The sequence below is a fragment of the Loxodonta africana genome, chromosome 20 (genome assembly GCF_030014295.1).
Source record: "Loxodonta africana isolate mLoxAfr1 chromosome 20, mLoxAfr1.hap2, whole genome shotgun sequence".
Lineage (NCBI taxonomy): Eukaryota > Metazoa > Chordata > Mammalia > Proboscidea > Elephantidae > Loxodonta > Loxodonta africana.
This window is the reverse complement of record NC_087361.1, coordinates 67,717,061-67,731,835: the sequence shown is the minus strand read 5'-3', so window position 1 is coordinate 67,731,835 and position 14,775 is coordinate 67,717,061. Positions and strand designations below refer to the sequence as shown.

General features: G+C 51.6%; 1 protein-coding gene across 4 annotated transcripts in view; it reads left to right on the top strand.

Annotated features, from left to right (window-relative positions):
- The window catches only part of IKBKE (inhibitor of nuclear factor kappa B kinase subunit epsilon), a 34,192-nt gene extending 29,775 nt beyond the window's left edge, over positions 1 to 4,417 (top strand). For 2 of the 4 annotated variants that reach the window (XM_064273288.1, XM_023548336.2), the window contains 4 exons: positions 318 to 414; positions 1,477 to 1,598; positions 1,847 to 1,918; positions 3,910 to 4,417. In XM_064273288.1, coding sequence (XP_064129358.1) covers positions 318 to 414; positions 1,477 to 1,598; positions 1,847 to 1,918; positions 3,910 to 3,943 — 325 coding nt within the window. In that variant the 3' untranslated portion in view covers positions 3,944 to 4,417. Of the gene's footprint in view, positions 1 to 317; positions 464 to 1,476; positions 1,599 to 1,846; positions 1,919 to 3,909 lie in introns of those variants that run through there. The other 2 variants (XM_023548337.2, XR_010318751.1) reach the window with 2 other exon arrangements.
- Positions 4,418 to 14,775: the final 10,358 nt, after the last annotated feature.

The following is a 14,775-nucleotide window of genomic DNA, read 5'->3' as shown; positions in this document are numbered from 1 at the left end:
ATGTGACCTGGCTCCCAGCCACTGCATCTTTGCAGCATTCCCTACCATGGTTCTAGTGGGACCCTCACCAGCCTTAGTCAGACAGCTCATCAGCATTATTAAATTATTACAATAGGGTGGGTACGAGTGGGGGGGCCATCTGGAAGGGCAGAGGAAATGAAGAAGGCAAATGGCTGAGCCCAGCAGGTGTGGCTGGAACAGCGTCGGCCTGAGCCATCTGGAAATTCCATGTCTTTGTGGTGGCCCAGAGGACATTTACGTGGCCCCAGGGGACAGCCAAGTCCACCACTTAGTCTCTTTCTGTCTGCTTTCCACAGGATGGTGCAGGAGACCAGGAACCACCTGCGCCTGGTTGGCTGCTCCGTGGCCGCCTGTAACACTGAAGCCCAGGGGGCACAGGAGAGCCTCAGCAAGGTGCGGGGGCTGCAGGCACCCAGCCTCGGAGGGGAGCCAGGCCAATCAGGTGCCCGGGGGGGATTTGGGCCATTCCCCTGCCTCTGGGCACAGCTGCCCTTGACCAAGTTCAGGCTGTGGGTTGAGGGTCTCTGAGCCCAGATGTGCCCTGAGATGGGAATAGGCTGAGTGGAAGGTGTTCCTGGAAGGATGGACAAAGTGTGGTACATACATGCAATGGAATAGTACTCAGCCATAAGGACAAATGAAATCCTGATACATGCTACAGCACGGATAAACTTCGAGGGCATTATGCTGAGTGAAATAATCTCAGGCTGAAGGTCACTACGAGGGCAAAGCCCCTGGTACGCTGGAACCTCTTCCAAAAGCTTCTGTGCAGACTGGGAGGGAGACTCCCAAGTGATGCTGAGAGAGGCCACGTGAGCTCCCCTTGTTCTCCTAACCTGCTCTCTGTGGGGACACCACACAGGGCAGCAGTGGGACGCTGCCCGCTTCACCACCAAGGACAGACAAGGCTGCTGCTTTTGGTGTAACTGGTACTTTGTCTTATGACTGTAACAGAACAAATGGGGCCCCTTGGTAGCAACAATGGTTAAGCACTTGGCTGCTATCCGAAAGGTTGGTGGTTCAAAGCCACCCAGAAATGCCTTGGAAGAAATATCCAAGCCCTTGAAAACCTTATGCAGCTGAAATCCACTCTAAGGCCACTAGTTTGGTTTTGATTTAATGAAACGAAGAGGTCAGTGTCAGAAAAAGGCAAGGGCCCCACCCCTTCTCTGTAGTTCATGCCTCTATTGTGTCATGAGAGGTTTAGGTCAGACATAAAGGAGAACTTCTTGGATGTCTGGATCCTTAAATCCAAGAAAAGGTGAATGAAGGTAGTTATGCCAGCTGTGCTCCCAGAATTGGAAGGAAGGGCTCATGGGAAAGACGTGAGAATTCTGGGAGATCCAGGGATGTAGGAGGGGGCAGTTTGTACCCTTTTCTTACTTTTCTTCAGCACCCCTACCTCCCCACCTGCAAGCTGGCTCACCCCTCTGACTAAAGTGTGGCTTCCCTCAGATCCTTGATCGGCTGTCTCACCAGCTCCTTCAGGATGGACGAGTGGAGGCTCAGGCCTCATCACCTCCCATAGCCCCTTACCCCAGCCCTGCTGCACCTGGTTCCCATGACCTGGTTCTCTAGTAAGTGCCAAGAGAGCGTGTGCGTGCATGCGTGCATGCGTGCGTGTGTGTTGGGGAAGGAGGTGATGAGTAGGAGGAGGATGCTGAGGTTAGGCCCAGAGGGGACTGGCCTCCTGCCCGGCCTGGGAGGCGGGAATCAAGAGGCTTCTGGGAGGAGCTGGCGGGGCGGACGGGCCTGGCAGGGAGAGGGAGAGGCTTGGCAGTGTGCCTACGGGCTCAGCCAGCTCTCCCACCGCTGCTTTGAGCAGCATGCAGGAGCTTCACAGGGAGATGCAGCTGCTCGCGTTTGACCTCCAGGACAACAACCGCATCATCGAACGGTAAGGAGCTCGTGCCTGTCCAGAGAAGGCTGGGGCCTTCCTCCACCCTCGCCTTCTGTGTACGCAGTCCCTCCACTGCCCATGTAAGTTTGGTGACATGTCCATTTTCCATATGATCGTCTCAGACACACTGAGGCCTTGCGCACAAGTGAGCCGTCATTCCTCGTGATGTGGGCTTTCATTTATAATCTGAAACGTGTGCCCTGTGCAGTCAGAGGATGGGTGCGTGGTGGCACACGCATTCCTGCCTCTGTCCAGTTCTCGATAGGAGGTTTATGCTGTGCCTGACGCTAAAAACTCCTCTCCAGGCCACCTCCTAATCTGCTCAGCTAGCCTCAGAGTGGGTACCTTTCACCTGCATTTCACACTCTGGGGACCACAGCCCAGAGAGTTTGGGTTGGTCGCCCAAGGCCCGGGCTTCTCCGCCCTCGTTGGCACCAGGTCCTTGCAGTGATGCTCAGGGAGCCAGCATTAGGCTCTGGACCATCAGCCCACTCAATGCCTCCCAGGGTGAGGGCCGAGGAGAGGGTGCTGTGTGGGACACAAGGGGACGCAGACTTGGAGATTTTGTGCACCAGTAAAATTCAGAAAAGAAAACGGGAGGACATGCCATAGAATGGTCAGCTGCTCACGTTACCGCGTCAGCACATGTAAAGGGAAACTCCCTGTCATCCAGTAGTCCTGTTTTACAAAGTCCATCTTAACACCAAACAGTAGGAAGGACGTAATCTCAGAATAAAGGACAGCCTTGCCGTGCGGGGCAATGGCCGGTCCACACTAATGCACATGTATGCACAGAGTTCCTGGATGGTGTAAACAGTTAATGCTCAGCTGCTAACTTAAAGGTGGGAGGTTCAATTCCACCCAGAAGCACTTTGGAAAAACCTTATGGTGCACAGTTCTACTCTGACACACATGGGGTCGCCATGAGTCAGAATCAACGCTGTGGCAACGGGTTTAGTTATTTTTTGCGGGGGAGGGTTATACATATGCATACACACATGTGCACATACATGCACCTCCCACATCCTCCCCATCGTCCTATGTCTGTCATTTCCCCTTTCACAGGCCCTGGTTGAGGGCTAGCATCTGGGAGCCAGTGGCACGGTGAAAAGAGCTTCCAGCAGGGTTTGCATCCTGGCTCTGCTCCTTACCAACCACCTGACCCTGGGAGGCTGTTCAGCTCAGGGCTTCAGTTCCCTCCCCTGTAGAACAGGGATGGCAATGGCTACCTCATGGTCTTAGCATAGGATTAAATGGAATGAGACATGCAGGGTGTCTGGGGGCGGAGGGAAGGACTCACTCATGTTAGTGGCTCCCCAGAGGCCATGCCTATCTGGGGCACTAGGATTGGGGCCAGAAGGTCAGGACCCAGGAGAGACCTTGTGGTTTGTCGTCAGAGTTTCAGAGGATCCTAGAGTTGGGGAAGGCATCTCCACCCAATCCCGTTCCTGTAAAATGAGAATCCATCCTCTTAAATCCCCCCAAAACAGGAAAATCAACAGCTTCTTGGAAAGACTTTCCAAAAAGTCATCATGCGTAGGAAATTCCTATTTTAGTGCTGACATAAATTTTTCTTGCTGTGATATTTAATCTATTTACAGATAGCTCAAAACTTTATCTTAGTGAATTTTCACTTCCTTAACAGAGCTGTAGCCAAGGAGCCAAATGAACGGACTTCAATTCCTTCCCTTCCTGGCCACCCATTGGGATCACCAGGGGAGCTTTTAAAAAACATGGCCAGATGCCTGGGTCTGCCTTCAGAGCCTCTGGGCTTGGGGACTTTCATAAGCTCCAGGTAGCTCTAATGTGCAGACTGGTAGAGGACCAGTGAGTTCCGTCTGGGCACAAAGCAGAGAGGAGAAGAGAGCTGAGGCCTTGAGTGGCTCGGGGCTTAGCGCCCCCGAGAGCTGATTGTGCTGGGCCCTGGGGTATGCTCTGCCAGCTTCTCCACCCGGAAGGGAGAAACTGACCTGTGCCTCTCCTTACAGGTTAAGTAGGGTCCCCGCGGCTCCTGATGTCTGAGCCCCGCAGGTACATGCGGCATCCTGAAGCATTACGGTTACTCCAACACTGCTCTCCTGCACTGCGGGATCCAGCACGGGGCAAGATCCAGCCCCATCTCCTCAGCCTACCTCCCTCCTGGCTGTTGCCCGGAGAAGTCTCCAGCATTACTTTCCATTGCCTTTCCCCCTGGGAAGCAGTTTCAACAGGCCCGGCACCCCAGGCCCAGCACCGCAGGCCACCTCTTTCAGGACCCACAGGAAACCCTGGATGCTGGCCTTTGTGCCTTACCCAGGCTCCTCCGTCGCCCTGGCCTTATGGCTGAACCTGGCCCAGCTGTGGGGAGAAGAGCCCGACAGGCCCTGCTAGCCCCCCTGGTTTACAGAGCTCCATTCCTCAGGGAACAGGGAGGAGGCCTTGCAGGCTTTCCCCAGGGTACAGATCAACAGCCTATTCTAATCTGTCTTCCTTCCTCTTAAAGTGTTTAATGATGAACCCAGTCCTCTGCTCGTCCTGTGATTTCGGGGGTCACCACTTCTAGCCGCAGGCAACGCAGAGCCTGATTTTCCTCCCGTTCTTGGTCTGGCTGAGCCCGGGATGCCAGTCCCTCCCTGTCACCCCTCTCTGAGGCACCTCCAGGTCCTGGGCTGTGCAGTCAGCATAGGTAGCCAGGCCTGTAAGTCCACAGCCCAGGGGAAATAGAAGGCCTGTGCCTTCAAGACATGGAATAAACGTGGGCTTCTTTTCCATTTCTGCATGGCTCTCCCCAGGCTGTGTCTGGGAGGCAGGAGAGGCTGTAAGCTGGGCGTGCAGGGCCTGGGTGGGGGTCTGTGAGAAGTGTTGGGAGGTGGGTTGGTCATTTCCAGAAGCCTGCCTTCCCACTACCTGGCCCTCATTTCAGGGAAGAGCCAAGGAAGATGGCTCCCTGCTAGGAGGGCTCGCTTTCCCATTCTTTCCCCTCCTGATCCCCTGCCATTTGGGGACCTATATAAGGGCCTGGGCTTGGGGGGAAAGAGGGTGTCTTTTTTTAACTTCAGACACACAATCTAAGCGCCTGATCCTTTCCCTCGCACCCCACCACTTTTCAAAACCCAGGTTGTATCTTAAATTGTGTGTCTTGTTTTAAGCATCCCCTCATTTTGTCTAGAAGCTAGAATAGTGTCTGGGTAAGGCATTCAGATTTGTGCTAACTGCTGCAGATTCCGACTTTCCGCTGCAGTACTTCCAGAGCTAGACTCTCCACCTAGCCTGGAGGGGTCGGGGCAAGGCACTGAAGCTGCCCCAATAGGGGAAGGGGTGAGTGAGAAGCCCCCTATGTGCTTTGAAGCATGAAGACAACATTATGCTTGGCCATCTTCACGTCCTCACAAGTCTACTTTGCCCAGCAGCCAGGCCAAAAGTGACGAAGGACGGGTCTTGGAGTCTGACAGTCCTGTGATTCTCCAGGTCCTTTGCTTCTCTAGAAAAAGACTGGGGCCCTCTAAAGACCCAGGGCAGGATTGCTGGTGGCCATTTACTTGCTTCAGAATGAAGTGACTTCATGTTGCAGTGTGGGCCTCAAGTTCATGGGGTCACTTAAGCCCATGGATTCAGGTTCTGGGGCCCTAGGGCTGGCTGATCCTTTGGCGCTCTGGGCCACCTCTGGTCTGCTCTGCTTGCATGAAGCTCAAGCCAGCACTCTGGCTCTTCAGTGATACTTCAGGGAAGTCTCACAGTGGGTTTTCCCTGGCTCATCTGAACACCCTGTGCTTGGTGGGGCTTAGTGAAAGAGCCAGGGGATCCCTGAAAGCCAAGTGCAGATTTCTGGGTGATGATATAATCCAGGCTCTATGACCTCAGGAGCCAAGCCCAGTGGGGACATGCTCAAAGGCCTCAGTTCCTTCCTATGCTGGGCAGAGCAACTGACATGGGTGCTGCCCCGTCTGAGGTTCTGCAAAGCTTCTGATTCCATCTCTGCAGCAAGTGTAGAACTGGACCAAGTTCATGACCAGAAGAGCCTTGTAAGATCCTCAAGTGTCTGAAAACCTCTTAAAGGTCCCTCGCTGTCCCCCTTCACTACATAGCTGGCTCAGTTGACACCCAGGAACTGAGCACCTACCATGCACCAGGCCCGGTGCCAGGTGCTGGAACTGCAGAGGTTACAAAGGTACACTGCCCACTCCTGAGGAGCTGGCCTCTGGGGGAAGGCAGACATGTCAATGTCCCAGGTTAAGTGCTGTGGTAAATGCACAGCCGAAGTGTAGTATCGAGTCACTGTCATCGCAGGGAGGGTGCTTAGGTCAGCTGGGAGCATGTTAGGGAAGGACTGGAGCCCGTGACTTGGAGTGGGAGTAGGGAGTAGGAGTTAGCCACACAAAGAAGGCATGAGAGGCATCCCTAAAGGCGGGCACCGTCTTAGTGCAGGCATGGGAGGAGCCACAAGTATTTCTGGGGTGGTATTGCTAGTTGCCCTTGAGTCAACCCCCAACTCATGGGAACACCACACATAACAGGGTCAGACCCTTGTGATCTTCAGGTTTTCATTAGCTGATTTTTCAGAAATAGATCACCAGGCCTTCTAGTTCATCTTAGCCTGGAAACTCCCCTGAAACCTGTTTAGCATTGGAACAACACACCAGCTTCCGCTGACAGACAAGCGCGCCTACACTTGAGGTGCACTAGCTGGGAATTGAACCCAGGTCTCCCATGTGGAAAGCAAGAATTCTATCACTGAACCACCACCGCCCTAATTTCTGAGTTACTGGGGAGTAAACGGTTAAATGCTTGGTTGCTAACTGAAAGGTTGGCAGTTGGAACCCACCCAGCCGCTCCATGGAAGAAAAGGCCTGGCCACCTGCTTCTGTAAAGATTATAGCTGAGAAACCCTATGGGGCAGCTCTACTCTGTCATGTCGGGTCTCTGTGAGTCAGAAATGGACTCGACGGCACCTGGCATCAACGAAACGAAGTGAGAAGCCAGGGTCGAGGATGTGGAAGAGCCAGACCCCAAAGTTCCTTGCAGGCCACGCTGAGGAACCTGGACTTGAATTACTCTCGCACCTGTGTGGAGGATGGACTGCAACACCCTGTGCCTCAGTTTCCTCATCTGTAAAATGGAAATGATAGCTTTCAAAGTGATGGCATAGATGAGGTATTTCCACAAGGTACCTGAAAGGCAGTGTTAGTTCTCTGCACCCCCTCCCTGTCTCTGCCTCCCGTGGCCACGGGGTCCCTGCACAGGGTCGGGGGGTGCACAGGAGACGCAGACCATCCTGTCTCCAACAGCATCAGTCACACATATCTAGGAAGAGTCCATTCAGATTTGGGTAAGCACCCTCTGAAAACGGTCATTACTCATGCTGGCTCAAGTTAAAGGGGGCTTAGCTGGAAGGATGCAGGGGCATGTCCCAGTGCTCCAGTCTGGATGGAGGGTTGGCCCCACAGGGCCTGGGACCCAGCATGGAAAGATCAAGAGCCAAGGTGCCTCTCTCCACGCCTGGGGCTGCAGGGCTGTAGTGTCCACTTCTTTCAGAATCTGTGCAGCTTTCTCTTTGTGGACTAGTGTCAGCAGTTTGAATCCACCAGCTGCTCCCTGGAAACCCTATGGGGCAGTTCTACTCTGTCCTATAGGGTTGCTATGAGTTGGAATCAAGTGGGCAGCAATGAGAGCTTTTTGAGTCCTGGGACCCCACCCGCCTGCTGAATCCAATTGGGAAGGGTGTGGCCCAGGAATCTGCCTTGCTGATGAGGCTCCCTGGTGGTTCTTATGTAAGCTAAAAGGGTTGAGAACTCTGAGCTGGACTTTCCAAATGTGACTGGCCTAGGATGGGACAATCAGCAGTGGGTGGTGTACTGGACTAGGCACCCCCAACAGCTGAGACCAAGGAAGCCGGTCTAGGGATGGGAGGAAACGGTGGGTGGGTCTTCACAATGGCCTGGCTACCTTCCCGCTGTGGCCACCAGTTACTTTCATGGACGGACGGCCTCCCTTCAGTCTGGAAAGCCTGGGAGGATTGCTGCCACTATGCATTTTAGGTTCACTTCCAAACGGCTTCACTGGTTTTCTGGCTTCCTTTCCCTCCATCTTACAGAGGATTCTTAATCAGGCAACACCAGCAGGAAATGTTATAAGGAACAGGCCAGGATGACCTCAGGTAGCTTCAGCTTGCTTTCCTTGGAAGCTCAGAATTACTGCCACTTGGAGCAATGTGGGTCCTTTCTCTGTACCCTTCACCAGAGAGAAAGAGTGAGAGAGCAAGATAAGAGAGGGAGGGAGGAGGGGGAGGGGGAGAAGAAGAGGGGAAGAGAGAGAGAGAGGATGAGGCGGGGGAGAGAGTACGGAAAGGAGAGCAACAACAGAGATACAGAGGGAGGGACAGGTGTGTGTGCGTGCGTGTGCATTTGTGTTTGCTGGGCTGGGGGCAGGGATAGCCCGTGAGGTCATCTGCTCTCCCTGTCTGTCACAACTCCACTTTGTGGACTCCTGCCACACCCAGGGACCCAGAGCTGGCTCAGCACTGGAATGAAAGTGGCCATGGCTTGGAGCCTCCCTGCCGGCTGAGGGGAAAAAAGCTGCTGACAAATCGGCCTGGAATATCTGAGTTTTTCCAGCATGGGAAGAAGAAACGACACACACACCAGCCAGCCTTATCATAAGCTTGGCAGAGTGGCTTGGGAAGGAAAAACGATATAATTGAGACAAGGATGGAGGAGGCGCCCCTAAACCACCAGAAAACAAGCCCCACCCACCCCCACCCTAACGTGATGACAACATTCTGGGAGCCCTCTTGTGCCTGCTCACATACTCACCCTGGTTCACCCTTCCTGTCCCCAAGGACTATCAAGAACCTCGGGGATTCCCTTGGAAGCACTGGAGTTTGGCGACACGCAGCAAGCCCAAACAGATGGGACTGGAGATGGTGCTCTACCAGCTACGCTCCTGGCCAGTCAGTAGCACCTGGAGGCAGGAAACGCACCCTAGTGACCAGCATCCCTGGAGGACGTACGAGTCTTAAGGGACACCCAGCAGTGCCCCGACTTCTACCAAGCCCCGGCGGGTCTTTGGGCACTTTCCATACTCCTCACACCAAACAAGTCCTTCACCTCCCCCTCCCTGGAGGCAAGGGCCATGGCTGGAAGGGACAGGTCCTGGTCAGGCACAGGTTGGAGGTCTGCAGCTGAGTTCCTGTTATTAAACATTTAATAAGCACTTTCTATTTACCCAGCACTGGGGGATCAGAAAGACCCAGACCCAAGTGAGGCAGGCAAATGTAATATGAATGTTAATAGAGACACAAACAACTTGTTGGAGTCCAGGAGAAGCAGGGATGAGTCATATCTGGACAACTCTGGGAGGGCTTTATGAAGGACGTGGCATATGGACTAGACCTTGAAAGCTGAGCAGGGTTTTGACAGGGAGAGAAAAATGGTGAAAGCTTTTGCTGATTCTTCAAACTGCGACTATAAAGCCAGAGCAAGACTTGTTAACGCTGCCCTTTCTCCATACCAGCTCTGCAAAAGCATATGACATGGATTTAAGTCCAGACTGTGACACCTGTTTGGGCAAGTCACGTGACTAGAGAGCCTCAATTTTCTCATCTGTAAGATGGGAATGCTAGCCGTTGCATGAGTCTTCCTCCAAACCTGATGCCGTGTTCTTCTTCATATAGTCCAGCCTCTCGGATTATTTGCTCAGCATACAGATTGAATAGGTATGGTGAAAGGACACAACCCTGATGCACAACTTTCCTAACTTTAAACCAGTCAATATCCCCTTGTTCTGTCAGAACAACTGCCTCTTGATCCATGGCACAATGAAGTGTTCTGGAATTCCTGTTTTCCACAGTGTTATCCATAACGTGTTATGATCCACACAGATAAATGCCTTCGCATGGTCAATAAAACACAGGTAAACATCCTTCTGGCATTCTCTGCTTTCAGCCAGGATCCATCTGGCATCAGCAATGATATCCCTGGTTCCACATCCTCTTCTGGATCCAGCTTGAACTTCTGGCAGTTCCCTGTCAATATACTGCTATAGCAGCTTTTGAATGATCTTCAGCAAAATTTTTACTTGTGTGTGATATTAGTGATATTGTTCGATAATTTCCACATTCAGTTGGATCACTCTTCTTAGGAATAGACATAAATACAGATCTCTTCCAGTAGGGTGGCCAAGTAGCTCTCTTCCAAATTTCTTGATATAGACTCATTAACAACCTGCTTCATGCACATGACATAACCTTGCTTGCTGAAAGTGAAGACAACTTGAAGCACTTACCGATGAAGATCAAAGACCACAGCCTTAGGTATGGATTACACCTCAGCATGTGGAAAACAGAAATTCTCACAAACGGACCAATAAACAACATCATGATAAACGGAGAGAAGATTAAAGTTGTCGAGGAGTTCGTTTTACTAGGGTCCACGGTCAACACCCATGGAAGCAGTGGTCACGAAATCAGAAGGGGCATTGCATTGGGCAAATTTGCTGCAGAGGACCTCTTTAAAGTGTTGAAAATCAAAGACTAAGGTGCGCCTCACCCAAGCCACGGTGTTTTCAATTACCTCATATGCATACGAAAGCTGGACAATGAAGAAGAATTGATGCCTTTGAATTGTGGTGTCGGCGAAGAATACTGAATATACCATGGAGGCCAAAAGAACGAACAAAACTGTCCTGGATGAAGTACAACTAGAATGCTCCTTGGAAGCAAGGATGGTGAGACTACGCCTCACATACTTTGGACATGTAATCAGGAGGGACCAGTCCCTGGAGAAGGACATCATTCTTGGTCAAGTAGAAGGCCGGTGAAAAAGGGGAAGACCCCCAAGGAGATGGATTGACACAGAGGCTGCAGCAATGGGCTCAAGCATGATTGTGAGGATGGTGCAGGACCAGGCAGTGTTTCATTCTGTCGTACACAGTATCGGTATGAGTCAGAACCGACTCGATGGCACCTAACAACAAGCCGTTGCACAGAACTGCCAGGAGGATGAAGTCATTCAAGCCAACAGTACCTACCATGTAGTAGGTGTTCAATGCAAGTTACTTGAGTAAATATGTGTAAAGTGACATTTTACCAGGGACTTTCACAAACATTTTAATTCATCGACAAGTTTTTGTCACAGCCCCTGCTCACAGCCTTGCAACGTAAGGTATGACTGACCCCTGCTGTACTGGGCAAGCAGTGCTAGCTTCCTTGGGAGGCTGGGTTCTGCATACAGCGTGCTGCCCACAAAAGAAGGAAAAAGGGCTGGAGAGCTGTGGTCTTGCACTTAACACGGGTACGAACATGTTCCCTCACATGTCTGTGGACAAGGTCACACAATGCTAACTACCCACTGCCTTGGCCCTTATGCCAGCATTCTCAAAATGTGGTCTGTGAGTCATATTAATCAGACTTATAAAATACAGGCCAACAACCAGACTCTAGAATCTCTAGGAGTGGAGTCTGGAAATACGCCTTTTGAACAAACTCAGGTTCACAAAGTTTGGGAGAGTTTAGGGGCTGCTCTTCCCTCAGCCTGGGTCCCTCTTCCTTCAGCTGGAATAATGGTTCACCCCCTCACATTCCATTCAGGTCTCTGCTTAACAGCCACTCCTCACAGAGTTCTTTTTAGACACAGGATCTGATATAGTGGCCCTGGTCACTAGCCTCTTCACATGCTTTTTTGTTCAATGTAGTGCTTATCATGACCTGACATCATTATTACATTTTTGTCTTACTCCTCCACTACAACATAAGCGTCATGAACGTGTCCATTCACTGTTGAACCTTCAATACCTAGAACAGTGCCTGGTACACAGTTGATATTGAGAATTAATTGTTGAATGAATGAATAGCTGCTCTCTACCCTTGAAGGCTGCAGTGGTCGTTGGTGCTCTCCGGCAGATATTTCCAGCTCTTGTCCATCTGAGCTTATGGTAGTTTTGCACATCTTGTTCCCCTTGTACAGAGTGGGGCCATATAACCAGTTGTGGCCGAGGAGTTGTGAGCAGAAGTGACTGGAGCTTTTAAATGCTGACTCGGGTTCCTCCAACCAAGTCAAACCAATTGTCATCGAGTCAATTCTGACTCATGACAACACCATGTGTTGCAGGGTAGAATTGTGCTCCATAGGGTTTTCATGGTTTTGACCATATGGAAACAGAATGCCAAGCCTTTCTTCTGGGGTATCTTTGGGTGGGTGGGTTCCAACCTTCTGGTTAGTAGCCCAGCACTTGTGCAGCCCAGGGACTCTAGGATCTTTCAGTTTCCCTCTGGCACAGTGACTGACAACATCAGACTTAGGCTCCTGAGTGACTGTGATGAGCAGAGGCCCCCTGCCAAACTGCAAAAGACATGGAGTGAGAGTGAGAACAAAGTCTCTGTTGTTCAAAGGCAGGCCGCTTCGGGGGTTGCGTATTACTGCAGTGTAACCTAGCCTGTCCTGACTGGTACAGTGATCCTGTGAGAGAGTTGAACAGCTATCAGAAGCACTGGGAATTTCCTCAAAGCTTTTGGGGATTTCAGGCGACTTCAAATGCCTAAAAACCAAACAAAACTCAAAACTTCCCCTGCAAGACTTAGGCCAAATTCAATCCTTCCCTTTTCCTTCCTACTAAGGAGCTCACAGGGTGAGGAGAGGGGGTGGTTGGGAACGGTTCTTGAAACAACTCATCAATGGGGAAACCAGCATGCTCTGGGGCCACTCTGTATTAACCTCACACATTGTTCACCCTCGAAACTCCCTGTCGTAGTCCTTCCCCTTGGGAAAATTAAAGCAGCTCACTCGCTCTGCTGGGAGTGAGTCACAGACAGCAAAAAGTCAATGGCTCAGAGCCAAGGGGATCTGCCAACACGGAGGAAAAACTCCCAGTGGAGGTGTCTCAGCCGACGCTGAGGTCTTAGCCTTGTGGCTTGGATGGCAAAGACCAGGCATCAGACGCTACCCCAGGCAATGGCCTGACTCTACAATGACACTAGGTTTTATTTAGTTCTTCTCCCCTGGTAAGGAACAAGGAGTCGCTACTGTGTGTGTATGTATGCCTCTCTGTGGGTGTGGGTGTGGGTGTGGGTGTGAAGGAGGGGAAGCTGCTTCAGGGAAGAAGGGGGCTGGGCCTGGGAGAGATGGTTTATCAGAGGAGCCAAGTCCCAGTTGAGAAGCCTCCTGTTGAGGTTGTGGGAAAGCTACTACCTCCCCCAACCTCCATTTCTTGGCTCCAGGAGATGAACTTTAAGATAAACTTGATACACTTTTTGGGTTGGCTACATGAAGTTATGTTATCTCCCTTTTCATCTCTGTTCCCATCCTAGAAGCCCTGGTCCTACAAGTCTCCTCCCCCATTCAGTGCTGGGAGCAGCTGCCACCACGCGGCAAATCAAGGCTGCAGGAGGAAACAAACGCCAGGCTTTCTCTGTACAGCAAGGAACTGGGAAGGGTTTGATGCCTGAGTCTTCCAGACAGTCCTGAGCTTCCCTGGGCAAAAGGAGACCTTTATCCCCATGAGCCATGCTCCCTCGGAATCCCTTGGGCTGGGCTGCCCGAATCATCTTGTAGGGGGAGGAGGGGTGGAGATGGTGATTGTTGGCTACTATTTCACAAATGTCATCTCGAAACTGGTCTCCAGTAAGGTACTGGATCCCTGCTGCTTCTTGCCACTCCAAGCTGCCCCCCCCCCCAGCTGGGTCCACACTCTGACTCACCTAGCCCACTGCCCTTCTGGGAAGGACTGAGTCTCTCTCTGTGGAGATGAATGAATAACAGCAGGCGGATGCAGGCAGATATTTACCCTCATATGCAATACAGGTTTCTGCAAAAACCCCCAGAGAACTGCCCGCAGAAAAAGCGGGCAAAGTGGGAATAAGAGATGACAGAGGCAAATTGCATTTTTCCTTTTACATGCTGGGCAGAAAAAAAAAAAAAAAAACAGAAAGCACTCAGGAATTGCTTCCCCACCCCCACCCTGACTTGGGTTTTCTCAGATGCGTCCCACTGAACTTCACCTGTCCTGTGAGGAAGGGAACACAGAAGCCCATTTTCTTATCACCTTAGATTTAGAGCAGTGGTTCTCAAAGTGGGCTCTTTGGACCAGCAGCCTCCGCACCACCTAGGAACTTATTAAAACGCAAATCTCAAGCCCCAGCCCCGGATCTACTGATTCAGAAAGTCTGGAGGCAGAGCCCCAGTACTCAGTGATTTTATAAGCCCTCCAGGGGACCCTGATGCAGGCCAAAGGTGGAAAACCACTGAGGTAGAGAAGCAAGGTGCTGAGAGGGGAGAGGAAAGGTGGAGGAGGGTTGGGGGAGGTGGGGGGCTCAGGTGCAGCTCCTCGGTCTCAGCTGCTCTCTGCTTTGTAGCTCTGTGGGCTCGGCCCAGTGGTCACTCTTCCCATCTACTCGGAAACCACTTGGTGAGGTGAGAATTCTGTGCCTCCTGGTGAGACCCAGCAATGTGGTCTCTGCTACAAATGCATAGGCAGAGGGGTCTAGCATCATGACCAAGAGGAGGTAAAAGCAGGGACCAAAGCATGCTGGAATTCCCTGGGAATTCCCAAGGACTCTAGAATGTTTCTAGAATGTTTAGGGATTACCTAAAAATTACCTCCAAGAGAAAAACAAAAAGCAAAAGTGAAGATTCCCCTACCAGACACTAGAGGGAGACCCGCCTCTGGCCTGGGAAGAGGAGGGAGAGTCTTAGGTCTAGAACTTAGACTAGTACTCCTGAAGTTGGTTGCTGACCACCTCCACTGAGCCATGTGTTAAGAGGAAAAATGTGATCATTGAGTTAGTGTTGGGACTAGAGAGGAGGCAAAAGCATGTACTTGTCTTCCCACCCCTGGCCCAATGTACAGTTAAGTGAACCGAGGCTAGAGAAGGTCCAGGGTCTGAC